Genomic DNA, 20,966 nt, shown 5'->3' with positions numbered 1-20,966 from the left:
AAAGGAAGAAGGAAATGTCCTTTTTTCCCCTTTATTTTAAATAATAATAATATAATAATAAAATACAATTTTCAATGCCTTGAACACTTTTTTAAAATTTATTTATAAGGCATTGACTCTTAATTTATGTGATGACCTCAAAAAATAAATTACTACCCTTTATATTCTTTTGTGGATTCTGAATTTGTTAATAACTAAAATTTAGCTATGTCCTAGAAATTGATTGGTCCATTTTCAAAAAATAAATAAATTAGAGACGGACAACTTATGTTTCTAAACAATAAAAATTTATCGCTAATTTAGTTTAATGATGGATAATTAGCAATAAATTATTTTAAAAATTCTATTATTTATGAGCTATTTAGTGACGATGGTTTTTGTAGATACTTCCTTTAATTATTATTTTTTGCGGTGTGATGATGATCACGAACTTGTGTAAAGATACTTATGATCACGAGAAAAAACTTAAAACAATAACAATAATATACTCAATGTAATTTTACAGATGTAGTGTAGATAGGATGGGATATATGCAGACATCACCCCTTACCTTTGTGAGGCAAGTAGGTTGTTTACGACCTTGAGACAAACCTTAATTTTTTTATTTCTTTATAAGACAATTTTTGAGATAATGACAAGTTAGTTATTTTGGTAAAAATGATCAAATTTACTCTTGAAGTATGTGAAATAATTTAACTTTAGTTACCCCCTAAACTTTGGTGTGACCCTTGTGTAATTTGGTGTGACTATTCATCATTAAATTTTGTTTCCACACAAAAGTTGCTGCATATATATATGTTCATGCTTTTTGTGTTATCATTTAATCATCAATTATCTCCCAAACAAAGCAAGAAACTTAAGTTAAGTTATTACTTAATCAATGATCACATTAATTTGCCTTTCAATTACATGACATATTATATATGCATCACAAGGGGGTCCTAACATGTGAAAAAAGAAAATCTAGTATATCGATGTATCATACTTTTTAGATCAGATCATTATAAAAAGTAACTGAAAAATCTTTTCAAATTGAGAGAAGGAGTGAAGGCGTGTAACGATTATTATAACAACGTAACCAACTGAAATTTACATATATTTTATATATATCATAGTTGTGTTCTTTCATTTTCAACAAAAACTCAAAATTTTCCTAGCTAGGAAAAATGTCATTAGAAAAAAGTACTACTACTAATGCCATTATCCTAAATATTAAACCAAAAACTTTGTCCAAAAACTTGTTCTTGAATGGAATTTTATGCAAAACCCTAGTCTTCTTAACCCTAATTCTATATCTAGTATACTTTTTCTTATCATCATCATCATCAACAACAACAACCCTATTACAATTCCCCCCCACAAAAAACATCATCAAATCATCAAAACAATATTATTTTAATTCCAATAATATTAAAACTAATATTAGCCATTTAGTTTTTGGAATTGCAGCCTCATCAAACACATGGGGTAAAAAAAAATGTTACATAAAATCTTGGTGGAAACCAAATATAACTAAGGGTTATCTTTTCTTAGATAGAACCCCAAATGATGAACACTTACCATGGCCTAATTCATCTCCTCCTTATAGAATTTCTAGTGACAATTCGCGATACATGCCTTACAACAAACATGGAATGCCATTCGCGATTAGAATGGTGAGAGTGATTCAAGAGACGTTCATGGAAGAACATGACTCTAGTACTGTTAGATGGTACGTTATGGCTGACGATGACACTGTATTGATGATTGAAAATTTGGTCAATGTGTTATCAAAGTATGATCATATGAAATACTATTATGTTGGGATGAATTCAGAGTGTATTGTGAGTAATTTTGGAATGTCATTTCAAATGGCATTTGGTGGTGGTGGTTATGCATTGAGTTACCCTTTAGCACAAGCTTTGGCTAAGAATATGGATACTTGTATTAAGAGGTATCCATATTTGTATGGAAGTGATCACATTTTACAAGCTTGTATTGCTGATTTAGGAGTCACCATTACACTAGAAAAAGGGTTTCATCAAGTAAGTAATCAAACTCTTTTCTTTTTTTTTCGTGACTGGTCAGAGGCGCATTCATAATTTAAAGTTGTAATAACGACTTTGAGTGAATATACAATAATAACTAGAATCATAATCAAATATATAGAGAGAGTATTTAATTTGGTGTCGTGATGACTTATGAGTAAGGAGAGCTAACGTCTTATCTTACTAATCCTATATCAGGTTAGTTATGTTAAAGTGTCTCTGATATTTTTCAAGAATAATATTGGCCAGTGAAATTATAATTTTTCATAAATATTTTTCTTTTCTTTTTTGTTTGTCTCCAAAAATGATATATTTTACGCTTAGGATCAATTTAACTTCTTGTTTTATTCATAGTGAGATAATTAGTCACAAAATATCTTTGGCTTGTTCTAGCTAGACTACAAATTTTAAAAGTTTGTATTTTTTAAAATTTTGTGTTCAATCAAATATAATTAAAAACTAAAGGAATAGTAAATTGGGAAGTGTATTCTGATGAAATCTCTAATTAGTACTAAATATTAAATAATAATTAATAATGTCTCAATTGTAAGTTAGAGTAATAAGTAATATGAAGTTAAACGTTATGATAATTATATTCACTATATCAAAAATAATCTTTAGCGGCAATTAATTAACGATAATATATAGCTCAATTGCTGCTAAATATTGTATTGTTAGCGGCAATTAGCCCTCTTTGTATATGTCCCTAAGCCTTTAGTAACATTGGATATATATAATAACACTTAACTAATGCCGGTAAAGACTTTAGCACTCTTTATTAATGTGTCTATTTATTGCCGCTAAAAGTTATTTTTACTATAGTGATTGCATATTTCACACTCCCTTAATTTTTTACTTCATCCCCCCCTCCCTCGATAATCGAACATCAGAAAATGACTTTCTCATATTATTTCAGATCGACTTGCGTCGCGATATATCAGGATTTTTATCAGCTCATCCACAATCACCATTCATATCACTCCATCATCTTGACTTAGTATCACCAATTTTTCCTTCAATGAACCATTATGATGCCTTAAATCATCTAATGAAAGCAGCAAGTGTTGATCAATCTAGACTATTACAACAAAGTACATGTTACAATAAGAGACACAATTGGACATTTTCAGTGTCATGGGGATATTCAGTACAAATTTATGACAAAATTATATCACAAAGTTATCTTCAAACTCCAATTGAGACATTTGGTGAATGGAGAAAAGGTGCATGGCCACCTTACATGTTTAATGTTAGAAAATTCAACAATAATAATAATTATTCATGTGATGAAGTTCCAAATATTTTGTTTTTTGATTCTTTGGAGGGTACTAGGTTGAATCATATTGTGACAACATATGTCAAGAAAAATCATAGGATTTGTGCCAATAATGATGATGATCATTCTTCTAATGGTGTCATGAAAGTTCATGTGTTCTCACCTATGGATAAGCTTCATGTGGGGGTAAGTTAACTTTGCACGCACTTCGTTTCGATTTGTTTGTCTTAATCTGTTTCAAGAAAAATATTTCTTATTTTCTTTAGTATATTATACATATGTATTTGTGTGTGTTTATTGACCGATCAACATTACATCAAAAGAGATATTTAGTGGCAATAGATTTTTTTCCTTTTAACGACAATATTTTTTGCTACTAAAATCTTTAACGACATTTACATGGAGTGTTGGTTATAAATGTTTGTATTAATATTATTGTTGTTAAAAACATAATATAGTGATAATTATATTATTACCGCAAAATTCTTTATTTGTTACATTGTAGTGAAAGGACAACTTTAGAGTAATAGTGAAGTTGTCTATAGGTGATGTACGTACCGCATATAGATTGTCTTCGTGAATTCGAGCTGTGGAATTAGCCACTAATAATGCTTGTGTAAGAATAGGTTGTCATTATAGGTTCGAACTATACTTGAATTGATGTGACCCTTTTTCGAACTCTAAAATAAAAGGAATTTTATAGTCTATAGGATAGAAATAGAAGAAGAATTATTTTAGACCACAAAATTATAAGCACTTTAATATGAGACTTTATATTATATTATTATTATTATTTGCAGAGTTAAAATAGTATTTTCTTTGATGATTCTTTTTCAATATTTATATTGAGGTTTTTATTATAAAAGTTTGCCACCAAGAGTACTTTTTGTGACTTTTAAAAAAAAAAAAAAAAAAAAAAATATATATATATATATATATATATATAATCCTTCTCTTCTTTTTTTTTTTGTACAGGATGGTAACAGAAGAGAATGTTGTGACATTATTCAACCAATTGGAATGGACTCAATGGCCATCAAACTTAGGACTTGTATGAAACATGAAATTATTGCATGAGGAAAAGAAAAAAAAAGAAGATGTTCCATACTTGTATTGAGACTTAATTAAATTTTAATTTGTATCGAAAAATCTCATATTGGAGTAAATTGTTTTTTAACAAAGATAACTTCATACATATAGCTTTAATTCAAGATTTTTTATTAAAAATAATAATATATTCAGTGTAATGTAATAGGTGTGATTCGAGAAGGATAAAATATACATAAACTTTATCTCTACCTTATATATAAAATAAAGAAATTATTTTTCCGATAGACTCTCGACTCAGAAGAAAAAAAGAAAGTTATCCTATAAACCTAGGAATTATTTTTAGTACTACATGTCTCTTTTGTCTTTATTATAACTTTATATTTTCTTAACCTTGAATAATAAGTTGATGACTAAAGACAGTGAGATCAAGATTATTAAAGAGATAATATAATGGCCAACACAAAAGGAAAAAGAAAGAAAAAAAGGACAACACATATATAACCAAAGAAAAAAAGGACAACACATATATAACCAATAAAATTAAGAAGCTTGTCTACTAAGATTGTAATTTTTATATTTTTTTTACTCGATATTTTGTATTCGCTTTGGGATTTGACTAATCCAACTTCACGCCAGGTGAAATAGAAAGTCACTTAACTAAATAAGAAGAAAATACATTTTTTTTTATAATTTCTTACAAGGTTGTGTACAACAATCTTAAAACCAGTCCCTCCATTGGAGATGAAACACTCTCTATCAAAGGTGAGACGACTCTATATTCAGGCTCGAATCTAAAATCATGTTTTTTCAATGAAATGACAAAACTACCCTCTCAAGTCACACGCTAAATTAAGCTTCCAATGTACACTACTTCAAGACTGCCTTTTTGAAAAGGAAAAAAAAAAAGAGGCAAAGTTACCATAGTACATTACACTGCCCCACCATAAAAAATTCAACCTTTTTTTAGTCGGTTTCAAAAAAATTGTCATTTATTTTATCTAAAAATATAAAAATCTAAATTATATTTTAATAAATTATATATTATAAAATATTACATTTAATATCACAAAATTTTATTTTATTTTTTAAAATTACATGTTAGACTAATTAAAAACATAAAATAAACCTGATAGAATATCTTCTTCTTTTTTTAACTAAAATGTAAAGAATATTGTGTTCACATTTAAAAGTTCAATAATTCAGACACATAGCTCTACATACATGCATCTATATAAACACTTAAAAAGAGTGATATATCTCTAACAACAACAAAAAAATTACATTCTTAGTGTGTCTAAAATTTGTGAAAGTTCAGCTCAACTCAGCTTGACTCGACTACACAACTCAACTCAACTCAGCTTAACTCGACCACATTAATGGAGATGATCATAGATGGAGAGCACGACCCGATTGTGTTCTTTGATTTGGAGATGAGGTATTCAAATTCGGGTCAAAATTGGGTCCTATTGGAATTCGGATCGATATTCGTATGCCCGAGGAGGTTAATTGAGCTTGATAGCTATTCGACCCTGATCCGACCCGATGATCCGTTATTCTTGGATACTTTTTCGGATCTTTCTAATGGTATCACAAGAGAAGCTTTAGCTTGTGCCCCTCACTTCTCTCAAGTTGCTAAAAAAATCTACAAAATCCTTCATGGTAATTAACATTAAACATTTTATTTTTTTTAACTTTTACACACTAAATAACTATAGAATGAGAGTGTTCACGTGTCGGAATAACGGTAAAATTATATTCATATAATCTAGGTTTTGATTTTGATGCCTGAAATCAATCACTGAAACTTGGAGTTTAGAGCATAAAAGGCAACTTTTTTTTTTTTTAATCAAAAATACCTAAGGGTAACAAAATATGGAAACAAACCAAAAGGTAAAGTTAACGGGTACCTTTTTGATTTGTTTGCATTCTTGTTACCCTTCTGAAATTTTTGATAAATAAAAATTGTCTTTTAGACTCCAGACTCCTGAAACTTGAGTCAAGGTGGCTCTACCTACATTGTACTCCGTGGTGCAACCACCTATGTCAAGGTAGCCGAAAAATTACACTATTTAGCTTAGTCAAAATTTTAATTATTTTAATATATGTGGTGATTTGATCTCCTTATATTTTTTGGTATGTTAAATACTTTTTAATATTTTAATGTCTCTTAATAAAATTCCTTGCTCTGCCGTTTAATTTGTATCTCTGGGATGCGATCCTTCCCAAATATATACTAGGGATGTTTCTTGCAATAATTTGCTCTTTTTTACACTAGTAATGTAGAAAATATAATTTTTTTAAGATTCTCATTCAGTGTTTGTCACCCTACGAGACTTGATTAATCTAAATTTATATTTTAAAAAATTCACTTTAAGAATATTAGATCTCAGCCCTATCAGCATCGGAGATGTACTAATCAACAAATTCACAAAACCAACTATGTAAATGTACCAATAGAAATGACTCTATACCTAAAGTTCAATTCAAGCGCTCTTTTAAAAGTATTTTACTATCTTATTATAATCTTCGATGGTATGTAAAAATTAAATATTATGAGATATTTCTTCTTCTTTTTTTTTGTGATGACACAGGGAAAATATGGGCTGGACACAATATTCAGAGATTTGATTGTGTTAAAATTAAAGAGGCATTTGATGGAATTAATAGGCCATCACCAGAATATAGACACTTGATTGATTCACTTCCATTGCTAAATAAATGGTTTGGAAAGAGGGCTGGAAACATGAAGGTATATATCTCTTTATAACTTTGGTGAATGTTGTTACATGATTTTGCAAACTCGAGAGTGTTGCCTAGTAGTAAATGAAGTTAGAGTAGATCATGGAAGGAGGGTCGTCAGACCTAGTGCCATAGTTACGGATTCATCTGAATTTAGTAATTTTGATTCATACCGTTGAATCAATCATGTTTTTTCTATTTTGATTTATGTCATCTCTTTTTTTAGTGTGTTTCAAAAATAATGTCACTTTCTATATTTAGTGATTCTAGGTGTGTCAAATAGTAGGCAAGTTGGACTGAATTTGTGGGAGTCAAAATATGTTAGAGATAATATAAAATGAACGGGTTATTGCTTAGATTGAAATGAGCTAAGTATTAAAAAAAATGGTCAATTTGCGCTATATATCACCCAACTTTTAGATAGACTTAATTAGGCGGGTGAAAATAATTTGACTTAATAAATGAGCGTGTCAATTAGGTTGAGCATGTCATGTTTTCATGGGCTAATATTGTCACCCTTAAGTAATTCCTGAATTCCAATATCTCATTTGACATTAAGACCACAAAATTCAAAAGTTTTTTTATTTTTTAAATTCCATACATATTTAAATTACGACACATAAAATGAAATTAAAAAATATATATATAGAAAAAAAAGTAGATTCAGAATTATATGAAATGTGATAGAATTCTGCATTTGGCCTCATAAAGTTCAAATCTTGTATCTGTCTCTGCTAATAGAAAACCAAAATCAACCAATTCACAACAACAACAAAATAAACTTGATGGACAAAAATATTTTATGCTTGCTCGAACTTGTGAGAGGTTGTAAGTATCCCGTGGATTAATATTTTATTTACATAAACAATAAATAATAATTATCTAAAATCATATAGTATTCATATTACCCTTCCTTTTATCCAAAAAATTTTATCCTAAAATTTGAGTGATAATATTTTTGGCAGTTGGATAGTCTAGCAGCATATTTTGAATTTGAAGACCAAGTACATAGGTAAGTATGAATATTCATTTGCATTGAGGAAAGAGGATAATGGTCAAAAATATATCTAAAGTATTATTATTTTTTGAGTTTTATATCGAATCTATTATATGTTTGTGTTTTCTATCTTAACTATCATCAACTATATATCAAAACATACTTCAAAAGTGACCAGATCAAGTGTTTGAATACAAGTGCTAAAAGGCTCGTGACAACTTAATTTGCTCATAAAATATTGTCCACATGGTAACTGATCAACTTTGATAAATAGTTGGTGGTAGTTGAATAGGAAACGCAAACACTTAATAATTTAGATAAAAAATTCGTAAAAAAAAATTATCACGTGTGTTTTTGACCATTATCTCTATAAAGAAATATAAAAGTTTGCTAGTTTTGTTTGATAATTAAACAAAGAAATTAAAAGTTGATAATAGTTTGATGGTTGAGTTATATATGACTAATTCTTTAATTTTTCTTGATTCAATTTATCTTTAATTCAAATAACCTTTGAACGAGTTATATATTATTCCCCCCAACTTTGACCTGCTCAATCTGTTCATTTGACACCCGTAACTTCAGGAGTTTGGATGATGTCAGAATGAATCTTGAAGTTGTCAAGCACTGTGGAAGTGTTTTATTCTTGGTAAGTTTAAATAATTAGTTTAAGAATAATACATAATATAAATCATAAGTATATACATATGTACGATGATGTAGTGGCAGAGGCAAAATTTTTAACATCTAGTATATTTATGTACATAAAGAAAATAATTAGTGTACATGCAGTGTGATTTTTCCATCATGAAGGGATACAGATGAACCCCTTTCCGCCCCCTAGCTCAACCCTTGACTAGAGGGACGAGAGAAGGGGAGAACCGAAGCCTGAGTTGGTTGAATTGGCATTCGATAATCATTTCTATTTTGATTCTATAAAGTTTTAAGTTTCATTTTTGAATGAAGTTAGACGAGGTTCATTTGCAGGAGTCTATTTTTCCGGGCATATTTCCTCAAGCTTCATGGATTTCACCTAATGAAGTTTCTATACCTTCTATTTACACGATCCCAGCCTCCTTCTACGATGGAAACAACCCTAAAATACGTGTTATGCACGATGATAGAGATTTGAAGCTACATTGTAAACGCCTCAATGTTCGATTTGGAATCAGGATATTCAATGATGTTAACCCTCGACTCACTTTCGTGGTAGATGCCTCTTTTCGTTTACGTGAAGTTCTAGATAAATGTGATGTTCATGTGAAGAAGAGGTACGCGGAATGTGGTGGTGATTCAGAATGGAAGCATGTTGTTAACAGAGATTATCAGAACATTTGTTTGCAGTAAGTTGTTTAATTTCCATAATCTCCTTTCTAATTTAATTATATGTTCAGACCCTTCAAAAATATTGTTGAACTCATGTTGGATCTTTTGAGGGATCCTACACAAGTATATGTCAGTATTTTTGACGAATCTGAGCAAAACAGTTTCCAGTAGTACAAGTGCTCAAAAACATAAATTGGGACACAAATACTCAAAATGAAGAATTTTCCTTTCTAGAGGTCTAGCTTCAAAATTTGACTTTAAGCTACTAATTTTATTGAGTCGCCCCTGATGCTTTGGCACACTTTTTTATATGCCCTAGCGGAACATTATATGTTTTATTGATCGTGTCACTATTTGCTTAATCTATAGCTTGAAATCTAGAACTTCAATCTGTTCATATCAAAATTTGGCTTTAAGCTACTAATTTTATTGAGTCGACCATGATACTCTAGGCATCCATTTGAAATGCTCCTAGTGGAACATTATAGCCTTTTATTGATGACCATATTTAAGTACTTCTATCTGCTTAATGTGCAAGTTGAAAGCTAGAAATTCAATCGTATCAAAGTTTGACTTTAGGCTACAAATTTTATTGAGTCTCCCATTTCAGTACTTTCGATTTGTTTAATGTGCAGGTTGAAAGCTAGAGTACTGGATGATGCCATTGTTGAATGGGAAACAAAAATAGAGATAGATCATAATGGAATTTACACCAACCAAAGAGTTGAATCTAGTAATTTTGACTCTGAAGAATTAGAGAGATTGTTCATTCCTGGGATGTATGTGGATGCATTTTTCTCTTTTGACACCTTTGATAGTAAGAAAGCAGGAATCAACTTAGTCGTCGATAAGTTGATTATATATCACTAGTACTTTCTAACGAGTTAATCTGAGCTTAAACAGGGAAATATGATCAGTCAGAATACATATAGCCGATCGACCCCAATTTGTTTGGGATTGAGACAGTGTTATCAATATTGTTGTTGTTGTTGTTTACTATTTTGGCTTGATTAATATCTATTGTGAATTGATATATATGATGTTATGTTATGAATGTACCAAGTATGTTAACAAAGGATTTGATGAGTTTAGTTTTATCTAGTTTTTAGAATCAATTTTTTCTCTTGTTATATTTTTTCTGTTCGAGTTTATGTGACATGTTTCTTTTAGTTCATTCAAAAAATGATGAGATAAAATTTTAAATTTGGGAATATTTTACTTCATATTTTCCATGTTATCTCTAGTGAGAAGTTTCTATAATCACACAAACATTATAACGTGTTTCATTATATGAAAAAAGCAGAACGGGGATAATGATTAATCGAGGTTCATATAGTCGTTTCCAACTTGTTTAAGATTGAGGCATAAGAGATTAGTGCACTAAAAAAAAAAGAGGTTCGGAAATGCTTATATCAACGACTCCATAGGTGCTATAAAAAGAAATCGATCATTCTCACACCAATTTAAGTTATTTATACCGATAATTTAATGAAATTGCTACATTATCAATGTAATTTATTTTGATAATACACATTAATTATCATTTATATTGTATACTCCATCGATATTATTAAATAGGATTACATGTCATTACCTTCTAAATGACCTAATTGTGTATATATATTTTTCCATAGAATTTAAACTATTTTGTATCATGTACATTTGGCACTAAAACTTGAGGAACAAATGTTGAATTTTTCAATAAAATATTTGGCTTCCATATTGACATTAATAATATATTGGTGCTCTTTAATTAATTAGATGACACTTCTAATTCAAATTCAATTAAATAAATATAATAAGTGAAAATGCTTTGCTTACTCACTCCTCCTTTTCTTTAATTAAAAAATAAATATGATCCCCCTTTCGATACGCTACAAAATTACTATTTTTTTCATCCAAATTTAGTGGTTGTTAAAGATCGAGAAATTTGCGAGTTAAAGGTTTGCGAGGTTGGATCAAGTACAAGAAATAAATCTATATTTGTGCACACAAATTGCATGCCGAAGGCTCCTCAACTGTTTAAGCACAATATAATGATGTTGGTTCTGATTCGATAAAGATAGATTATAGTATAATTTTTCGACGAAAAGAAATTATTGCGTCCTATTGAACAAATTGTGGTCATTGAATACTGATATTTTATGTGTCAAATCAATTATTTTTGCTAAAAACAAACATATATACGTGTCAAATCATCAGCTAATATAAGATAACAAATCAGTACACATCATCAGTATACACATACTATTTTAAAAATACATTTAAAAATAAAATAAAAAATTAGAAGGTTTGAAAAGCTACGTTTTCCATTGTTAATTAGTATTTTTATTATAAAAGTTCCCTAAAGTCTTATGTCACGTAACAAATAGAATAAAGTTTGTAATGGGACGGTTGAGATTTCTTTAATATTCTTAATCAAAAATTTTGAGTTTGAATCTTTAAAATGAAAAAAAAGTAAAAATATTAAAAGTGTCATCCATAGAAATAAGCCCTATAGTACATGAATTGGTGAAATTTAATCGAATTTTCTTACAGATGTCGGATATTAATTTCGAAATGAAACGAATAATGAAATACAACCATTGCCATAAACGATATGCCAAAGTTGTAAAATAATTTAATAATAATAATAATAATAATGCTGATGGTGATCCAACATAAGCAGTAGGTGAATATAATGGACTTTTAGTTAGAATCACAGTTAATATTTTTATTTTTTATATATAAAAAAAAATTATCGTGTTTTGCCAAATTTGATAAGTTTAATATATATATATATATATATATATATATATCTTTTTTTCTAGTAATTTGAAGAAATAATATAGAAGAATTATAACTACATAGTCAGGATAGATCGTTAATATTAAAATAATAAGTGAAGTAATCATTGTCGTCTAACTAGTTGGCTTGGACATCAGACTATTCGTGTCCGTCCATTTTGTCCTGATATTTGACTCTCCTAACTATGCTACGCACTGATACGAATTTTCACAGCTATTTTTCCTTATCTGGACTCAAGTTTCCACATATATTTTTCTTCGTCCGCAATTCAATAAGTAGACAAAGCCAATAAAAGTTTAAGATCGCCCTCCACATTCTATGTTAATAGCTTAATTAAATTGTGTTTCTAATAAATGCAAAATTTCAAGAAGATGGTATATTATTAACTTCAAATAGACTATTTGTTTGACTATTGCTTTAATAAATTTTAAGTATAAAACTTTAAATTCTAAACTTGATATGATCAAATGGGATTTATTGTGTAGGTTAAACTTTTCTAGTGAAAAATATCAATGTCAATTCTCCTAAACTTAGAAAACTGAAAAAAAAAAACTAAAAAAAAAAAAAAGGTCAATAGACGTAAGAAAAAAAATTGAGATTTAAATAAAAAATTTCAATGGTCTTATGAGTGGTTGATAAATTGAATTACAAATTTCTCTTCTTCAGCATAACGTATAATTAACTCGTGTAAAATTCTGAACTTTTAATATATTTAATCCTTTTCTCACCATATTAGTTTCTTTGACATTTGAAGTTTAATTCCACTTCTTAATTAGGAAAGATTATGTTATTATGTGTTAGGTTAAGCTATAATTATTTTAATAAACTGTCAAAAATGTTGTTAAGATGTATTTTTCATATGAATAAACTAGCATTATCATTAACACATGGATTAAGGAATATTCTTATTTTTTTTTCATTTTCTAATGGGAAAACAATTTGCACTTTGCAGTACTACTGCCCTTTACTTATTATAATAATCTCTTTCAATTTTCAAAGGTCAAACAAAAAAAAATGTTTTAATAAAAAAATATGAGAAGGTTTTCTTATACTAGAGTATCATTATTTATCTGCATCATATATTTACATTAAACCAACAAAACTCACTATCATTGACCTACTTAATATAGTAAAATATATATTATTTAGTTATGATTAAATAACAAAACATATATATATAAACACACATGTCACATACATATTTGATTGATTATATATAAATATTCGATACGAATAAATTTTTAGCCACTCGCTTTTGACCTCTCATTGTCCATGTAAACCACAACTATCATTATATACTCAATGATTTTATATATCACCAAGAAAGAAGTCGGTTTTTTTTTTGAATTAATCATTCAAATATCTTTAACAATTAGCTATAACTTATAACAAAATATCTTAGTATCCTACCTATGGAAATAAAACAAGTCAAATTTGAGGAGGGGATATTTAATACGTCAAATCTCTTTATAATGGTGTTGTTTGTCTGAATATTAATTTTCGAACTGTTATATATAGAGATCACATATTATGACATAATGAAAGGTCGATTTCACAAAAGATATAATTATAATGAAATATTTTTATAATGGATAATTGTTATAGAGAAATCTGACTGTATTAATTTATAATTTTTTTTTTTTGGTTCATGTATATATAACCCTAAAACAACTTGGAGGGACCAGAAATTTTAGTTTATTATCTTCCTCTAAAAACACCTTAGAATTTTCACACGTGATTTTGTCCCCTAATCCAACATACCCTCGACCCTCTTGACCCCCCGGGGTGGTGTATATCGATAATAATTTACTTGTATTTTATGTTTATGTCAAATTAATAATGTATTTTATGTGTTTATATACAGAGTCCTACTTAATTATGGTAAGTTGATGTATATTTTTCACTTTATGAAATCACTCAATTATAATAGATTGATATGATTTAATGTAAATATGTTATGCGAATAAATTCACTTTTTCTTTTTTTGAATTTACCTTTAAAGTATCTTGAATAACTCATAGATAGAGACGACAAAATTTGATTCATGTTAGCTAGAATCTATATCGAGAATAAAGTTTTTTCTTTCAAGAAGTTAATCATTCTCGAGATTCAAATTGAAAAATCTTCGATAAATGATGGAGAAATTTCAATTATCTCATCACATTTTAATATACATCCCAATAAGTTTATTAAATTTATGATTTTCAAAATGTCATGACATTTATGTGGCTATTATGAAACTAAAAATTTAAAGTTAAATTATTTTCTAATTTATAAATGTACCAAATGTCAATCTTTTTTTAACAAACCAAGAAAAGACTTTGTCAATAACGTAATAAGAGTGTGTGGCCTAATGATTAATGAATTATTTGCGAATCACAAAGTTTTATATTCAAATTTCAGACTGAGGCGAAAAAAATATTAGATTAATTCTTCTAATCATCTCTCCAACTATATTAATGAATAAAGTTACTCAATATGTATATACTGCCCATGAAAACAATAAATTTCCTTGAAATCATATGCTCAGACTAATATACACTACAATTATAAAAAAAAAAAAAATTATCAATAATGCCACATAAAATAAAATTGATAGTGATTATACAAAAACAAAACTCTTAAAATAAAATTGTGATAATAATACTTCCTCCATCCATTGTCCTTACTCCTAGGACCGAAATAATTATCCTTGCCCGATAAATCTATAATTCTATATCCATTCTTAATTATTATCGAGTACTGTTAATTTTCCCGCTATTTTTATACACCTCACACCTTTAACACAAGGGCGGAGCCACCTTGTCCCCAAGGGTGTTCAATTAGACATCCTTCGTCGAAAAATTATACGATTTATACACGTAAAGTTTTGACTTATATTGGTATATATTATATTTTGGACACCCTAAAATAACAAAGTAACCTGTAGTGGAGATGGCTAGAGCTGTCGCAAACCCACTTGCTCACCTCCAATAAGTATTTTTTTTCAATTAAAATTGAATTATTTCCTTAAATTTTAATAACTTTTCCTTGTGAAATAAGATTTCCTTATATTTTAATGCTTTTTTTCTTTGTGGAATAAGATTTTCTTAAATTTTAATACATTTTCCTTTTGGAATAAGATTTCCTTGTATTTTAATACCTTTTTCCTTTGTGGAATAAAATTTTCTTAAATTTTAATACATTTTCCTTTTAAAACAAGGTTTTCTTTCTCTATAAATAGGAGACCAATTTATCCAAATTATATCACAATATTATTAAAAATAAAATTTCTATAAATCATCGCTTTTTTTAAAAAAATACTATTCAAAGTTTGGACCCCTTAATAAAATTCCTCGCTACCACTGCTTTAACATATCCTTATAAATTTAAGACCAAGTCCCATTTTTCCCACCTTTCAAATCTCCTCATTTTTCTCTCCTCCACAAATTCCAATCAATTATTTTCAACATTTTTATTTAATATTATTTTCATTATTATTATTATTAGAAGAAAAATAGCAAAAGAGTAGGAGAAGGATAAGCTTAAGCTCACAATATATTTAATCAAAAAATAAAAATAAAAAAATCAATTTTTTTTTAAAAATATTTATATTTTGCCTACTTATTTGATTTTTAATTTTTTTTGCCTACAAATGCCTCTCCGTTCATCACCGCCGGTGACTTCCATTTCCTTCTCCTTCCTCCACCACCCACCCACCCACCCAATCTAATTTGGTTGGGTGGGGTTCTTCAAAATTTTCCGGCGAGGTGTCACTTGCTTTATTTTCCGACAAGGGGTTGCTTGCTTAATTTTCCGGCAAGGAGCTGGTTAATTATCCAGAGAAGGGTCGTTTGCTTAATTTTCCGGCGAGGGGCTGCTTATTTATCTGGAGAAGGGTTGCTTGCTTAATTTTCCGGCGAGGTGCTGCTTTGCTTAATTTTCCGGCGAGGTGCTCCTTTGCTTAATTTTCCGGCGAGGAGCTGCTTGCTTAATTTTCCGTCAAGGGGCTGTTTAATTATCCGGCGAGGTGCTGCTTTACTTAATTTTCCGGCAAGGAGCTGCTTCCTTAATTTACCGGCAAGGGGCTGCTTTATTTATCCATATTGGGGTTGCTTGATTAATTTTCCGGCAAGGAGAGGGTTAATTTACCGGCGAGAGGCTGCTTGTTTGATTTTTCCGGCGAGGGGTGTTTATTTATCCATATTGGGGTTTCTTGCTGAATTTGCCGGCGAGGGGAGAAATCATAACTTCCGATCGAATTAATGACAAAGCAAATAGTGCTGCGTGCACCTTCATCACTTTCAATCGACCGGCGCCGGCAACCTCTTTTATCGAACCAAGACACATCATCACGAGGTGGTGTTCGAAAAGCGCGATTAGCAGAGGTTGCCGGCGGAACAGCGGCGGAATGCGCCGCTGTTTGCTGTTGTTGCCCATGTGGACTCGTTAACCTCCTCGTAATGGCAGTTTACAAACTTCCGGCGGGACTTTGCCGGAAAGCACTACGGAGAAAACGCCGACGCCGGCAAATGAAGAAGAAGATTCTACAATCACAATGCAGTAGCTGTGACGACTCGGAACTTTCGATTCACCCCATCGACGGAGCCACCACACTTGCGGTGGTCGACGGCGGAAATAGCTTGAAAGCTGATAAAGATGTGGTGGCGCTGGAGAAGGAAATGTGGAGTAAATTTTATGGGGCTGGGTTTTGGAGAAGTCCCTCTCAAAGGAGTGACATGTAATAATAATAAAAATATGGTAAATAATTTGTAAAAAAAAAAAAAAATCGAAAAGAAAAAAAAAGAGAACAAAAATAAAATATTATTCATAATTCAATGTATATTTTCACATTAAGCCAAAAATGAAAATGTTCTTCTTCTTTATTATTACTCTTGATTTCTTTTTAAGTCGTTCAATTCGATGTTTGGTATATGCTTTTAGAATCTGGTTAATTTAGATTCTTCTTTTCGTATCATTACAGATACTTCATGTCACTTTGCTAACTTGAATTACTTATACTTTCGTGTTTCTTACTATGATAAGATATTTTCGTACAAAAAGCTTTTAATATTGGATCTTTTTTATTTTATTTGTTGTTTAATAAGTATCTATTATAAGACATTAGAGGGGCGTAGAGTAGACTATAGCATCACATCGAGTCTTGGGTAGTCATATTCCTTTATAGTAATTATTCACGTTAAGAAGTTTTATTTTGAAGGCAAAACATTTTCTATCAGAGGCAATAATATCCATTCTCATTATTCAAATTCGACACATTTATGATAGATGTTTAACATATATCTAAATTGAATATTTAAACCTCTTTATGATACATGTTTTCTCAGAGTTGGAGCAAATTCAAACTTCTTTGTGATATACGTTTTCCTTAAAGTTGGAGTACATTCAAACCCCTTTATGATAGATGTTTAATAATTCATATATGTTATAAAAATTTGTAGGGACGTAGATTATAGCATCATAATCTCTTTTCGTACGGCAAGAGATGCTTAGCATCATTTCACTAACTTATGCTATTATGTGTCTTTTAGTTTGATCAGTACTCAATATTTTCAAGTAACGAGCGAGGCTTGCATGGTTATACACATTTGTATTAATTATTCGCGTTAGAAAATTTTATTTCGGCAACAAAATGCTTCCTACCGGAGGTGAATGAGGATTGAGGAGCATATTTTTAGCCTATTAGGTGAATGAGGATTGAAGAGCATATTTAAATCTTTTCATATAGACCAAGAGTATTTTTTATCCTTTTATGTTCTTGAAACAATAATTATATTAAGATATACTATTTTGTTGTAGTTACAACGATATTTATTTTGAGACGATAGAAGTAATAACTTTTTAAATCTTTTATGACACGTTTTTAAGTTGATTGTAATTATATGAAGTGAAGTAGTGTTATGGTTTAGTAGTACTTTGTATTGGCTTGTCACTATCTAAACTTGCACATGTTGTCAGTCCAGGTGGTTTCAGAAACAAAAACATCTTACTCAAATTTGTCCAACACTATTATCAATGGTCCCAATTTTTTATACTTTTTTTTAAATTTTCTGATATGAATGTAGATTCAATTGAGTTTTGATATAAAAATTGAACGCCAAATACAGAACATCGATGTCAAATGCAAAAATTTTGGTGCATATTTGAAAGTATAAATTATAGGAACCACATATTATAAGTACTAAATAACATCCTATCCCTTCTAGTTTTCTATTTATCAAAAATCCCTTAAAAATGATGTTTGCGGGATACATAGCGTTGTGCACGAGATACATTAGGTTTGATACATTCCACATAGCGGGATACATAGAGTTGTGTACGGGATACATTAGGTTTGATACATTCCACATAGCGGGATACATAGAGTTGTGTACGGGATACATTAGGTTTGATACATTCCACATAGAGGGATACATAGCGTTGTGCACTGGATACATGTGGGATACATAGTGTTGTGCACGGGATACATAGCGTTTGATACATTCCACATAGCAGGATACATAGCGTTGTGCACGGGATACATGTGGGATACATAGGTAAATAAGGGATTTTTGAAAATTTTGAAATAGATAGAAATAAATGAATATTAAGGTAAGTAAAGGAGTGTAGTTAAGTAATTTGTCCTATTTGAAATCATCCCTTTAATAAAATTATATGCCCTTCAAATAACATATATGCCCTTCACTCTAAATTATTATCTATTGACATATAATTATGATAAGTAGAATGTAATTTAAGGTGTTATAAGAACTACTAATATCTTTCTATAGTCATTTTATCATGTAATCTTTTCTAACTTCTTTTTTTCATGTTTAAATAGATATATAGTTAATCTAGCATTGAAAGTTTTAAAAAAAAAATTATTTTTCAAAAAGACTAAAGTAAATTTTTGAAGCTTTATTCACTTTAGGGTAGTGAATTTAGTGGTGTTATGTTATAGTAGTACTTTGTAGTGGCTTGTCACCACCCAGGCTAGCACATGTTGTCAGTCCAAGTGATTTCAGAATCAAAAACATTTTACTCAAATTTGTCTAACATTATTATCTAGCAAATCTTCAACTTTTTTTTTTTTGTCTTTGTCAAGAAATGATTTATTTATCCCCATCAAATGAGAAATCTTCAACTTATAAACTTAGTCGATACAAGGTTTTATGATAACATCAATTTTTTCCATATTCGATGATTCGATTTTTAATTTTGTTATTTATAAATGTTGATAAGATCCATCTATTTAGTAACATCCCGAGATAACATGAAGTGATAGGCAAGGTTCAAACATCGATATCAAGTGCAAAAAATTATTGTTAAAAGGGCGGGAGAGTCGATTTGTGTTCAACGTTTACTTATTTAGTTCAGTCTTGATTTTTTGAATTTTAGAAAATACAATGGAGAACCTGACATCAAAGATTTTTGGGTTTTTAGTTGGTATCGGGTGCGAAAGTCATATTTACAGAATTTTGAGTGCAATTACGAAAATCGTATTTAAGGTAAGGGGTGCATTTGCAAGGGGGCTGGAAATATGATGGAGAACCTGACATCCGATGCAAACAATCAGTTGAAGGAAAAAAAATCTATATTTACCATCAGAGGTAATAATGGAATGATAAGCACATATTTACTTTTAACCACAATTTTTAGATTCAAGCTCTGAAAATATATAAAGTCATTTTTTATATAAAAATAATAGTATTTTATCTCTTAAAATATATTTTTTCGATTAAAAATTCAAATTAATCAAAATCTGAAGTAGATACTGACCTATCTATATTTGTGTTCAAACAAATGCCAATAATCCACATGTATTTTGTCCAATTCACAAGTCACATGGAAAAGGACTTTGAGATGATTATATATTGGACAAAGGAAAAAAACTTAGGGAAGCCAATTTTTCACTCCTTCTGTCTGAGTAGAAGTATATACGTAGTATCGTTTGGTATATCGAATAAGGATATTAATTTTAAGATAAAATTAAAAAATATTTTTATTTTATGCCTGTTTGATTTGAAGTATTAATTATTAACTAATTTCAAATTTTTATTTTATTTATTGTACTAAAATGATGAAATTAGTTATTTCATATAAAAGAGGATAACTAATCCCATAAAATATTCTTATTTTTCTCATTCCGCATCTTGATGACCTATAAGTGTATGTTGTGTAGGAATGAACAAACCAAAACATAGAACATTAAGAAGAATTACTAGGAGGAGTGCATGGATATCTGATTTTAATTTGAGTCGTCATTTAATTTGTATTTGTTTCTTAATATTTTTGTATCTATACCTACTTCGGAAATCGTATTTGTTTGAACTTCATGAAAAAATGCATGATTTTAGCCATATTTAACTTCAGTCATTTAGTCATAAGTAGCTATATGTATAAAAAAACAATTACACATTAAATGACGATATCAAAATAGATTGACCCGTAAAATTTCAAAGTCCAAAATTGGATTGTATTATGTAGAAATAACTACAATGCAAAACATGTAACATAACACAAGATAGTCCAAAATGATTTTTTTCTGTAATTCTAATATATCATTGGGCCTAAAAGCCCATTCTAGTTTCCCATTGGGCCCAAAAAGCCCACTCTAGCATACCATTTGGACCAAAAGAAACAAAAGCAGCCCACAACCCACCAAAATTTTATTTATGTATTCCTCTAAGAAGACATTATAATTGCATAATACATAAACATGTTTTTTCAAAAAAAATTTGATATCAACTAATATTTATATTATTTAATTTTGAATGTGCATAAATAG

The 20,966-nt window shown here is 29.4% G+C and overlaps 3 protein-coding genes across 6 annotated transcripts; all 3 read left to right on the top strand.

The window, feature by feature from the left end:
* The first annotated feature begins 1,166 nt into the window (after positions 1 to 1,166).
* Positions 1,167 to 4,390, top strand: LOC125860077 (uncharacterized). Its single transcript, XM_049539975.1, has 3 exons — positions 1,167 to 2,024; positions 2,944 to 3,489; positions 4,279 to 4,390. Exons 1-3 carry the CDS (start codon positions 1,167 to 1,169, stop codon positions 4,378 to 4,380), a joined length of 1,506 nt encoding a protein of 501 aa, XP_049395932.1. The 3' UTR covers positions 4,381 to 4,390.
* Positions 4,391 to 5,611: 1,221 nt separating this feature from the next.
* LOC125853479 (protein NEN3-like) lies at positions 5,612 to 10,521 on the top strand. Its single transcript, XM_049533170.1, has 6 exons — positions 5,612 to 6,012; positions 6,945 to 7,102; positions 8,058 to 8,104; positions 8,672 to 8,735; positions 9,074 to 9,429; positions 10,048 to 10,521. Exons 1-6 carry the CDS (start codon positions 5,730 to 5,732, stop codon positions 10,280 to 10,282), a joined length of 1,143 nt encoding a protein of 380 aa, XP_049389127.1. The 5' UTR covers positions 5,612 to 5,729; the 3' UTR covers positions 10,283 to 10,521.
* Positions 10,522 to 15,633: 5,112 nt separating this feature from the next.
* Positions 15,634 to 16,932, top strand: LOC125853476 (uncharacterized). 4 transcript variants are annotated; one of them, XM_049533167.1, is made up of 2 exons: positions 15,634 to 16,102; positions 16,159 to 16,932. In XM_049533167.1, exon 2 carries the CDS (start codon positions 16,444 to 16,446, stop codon positions 16,921 to 16,923), a length of 480 nt encoding a protein of 159 aa, XP_049389124.1. In that variant the 5' UTR covers positions 15,634 to 16,102; positions 16,159 to 16,443; the 3' UTR covers positions 16,924 to 16,932. The 4 variants fall into 4 exon arrangements, with proteins under 4 accessions (XP_049389124.1, XP_049389126.1, XP_049389123.1 ...); XM_049533169.1 differs by having other exon boundaries at positions 15,634 to 16,130; positions 16,237 to 16,932; XM_049533166.1 differs by having other exon boundaries at positions 15,634 to 16,130; positions 16,209 to 16,932.
* Positions 16,933 to 20,966: the final 4,034 nt, after the last annotated feature.

Source organism: Solanum stenotomum, chromosome 1 (genome assembly GCF_019186545.1).
Source record: "Solanum stenotomum isolate F172 chromosome 1, ASM1918654v1, whole genome shotgun sequence".
NCBI lineage: Eukaryota > Viridiplantae > Streptophyta > Magnoliopsida > Solanales > Solanaceae > Solanum > Solanum stenotomum.
Note: the sequence above shows the minus strand (reverse complement) of the source record. Positions and strands in the feature narration are given on the sequence as shown.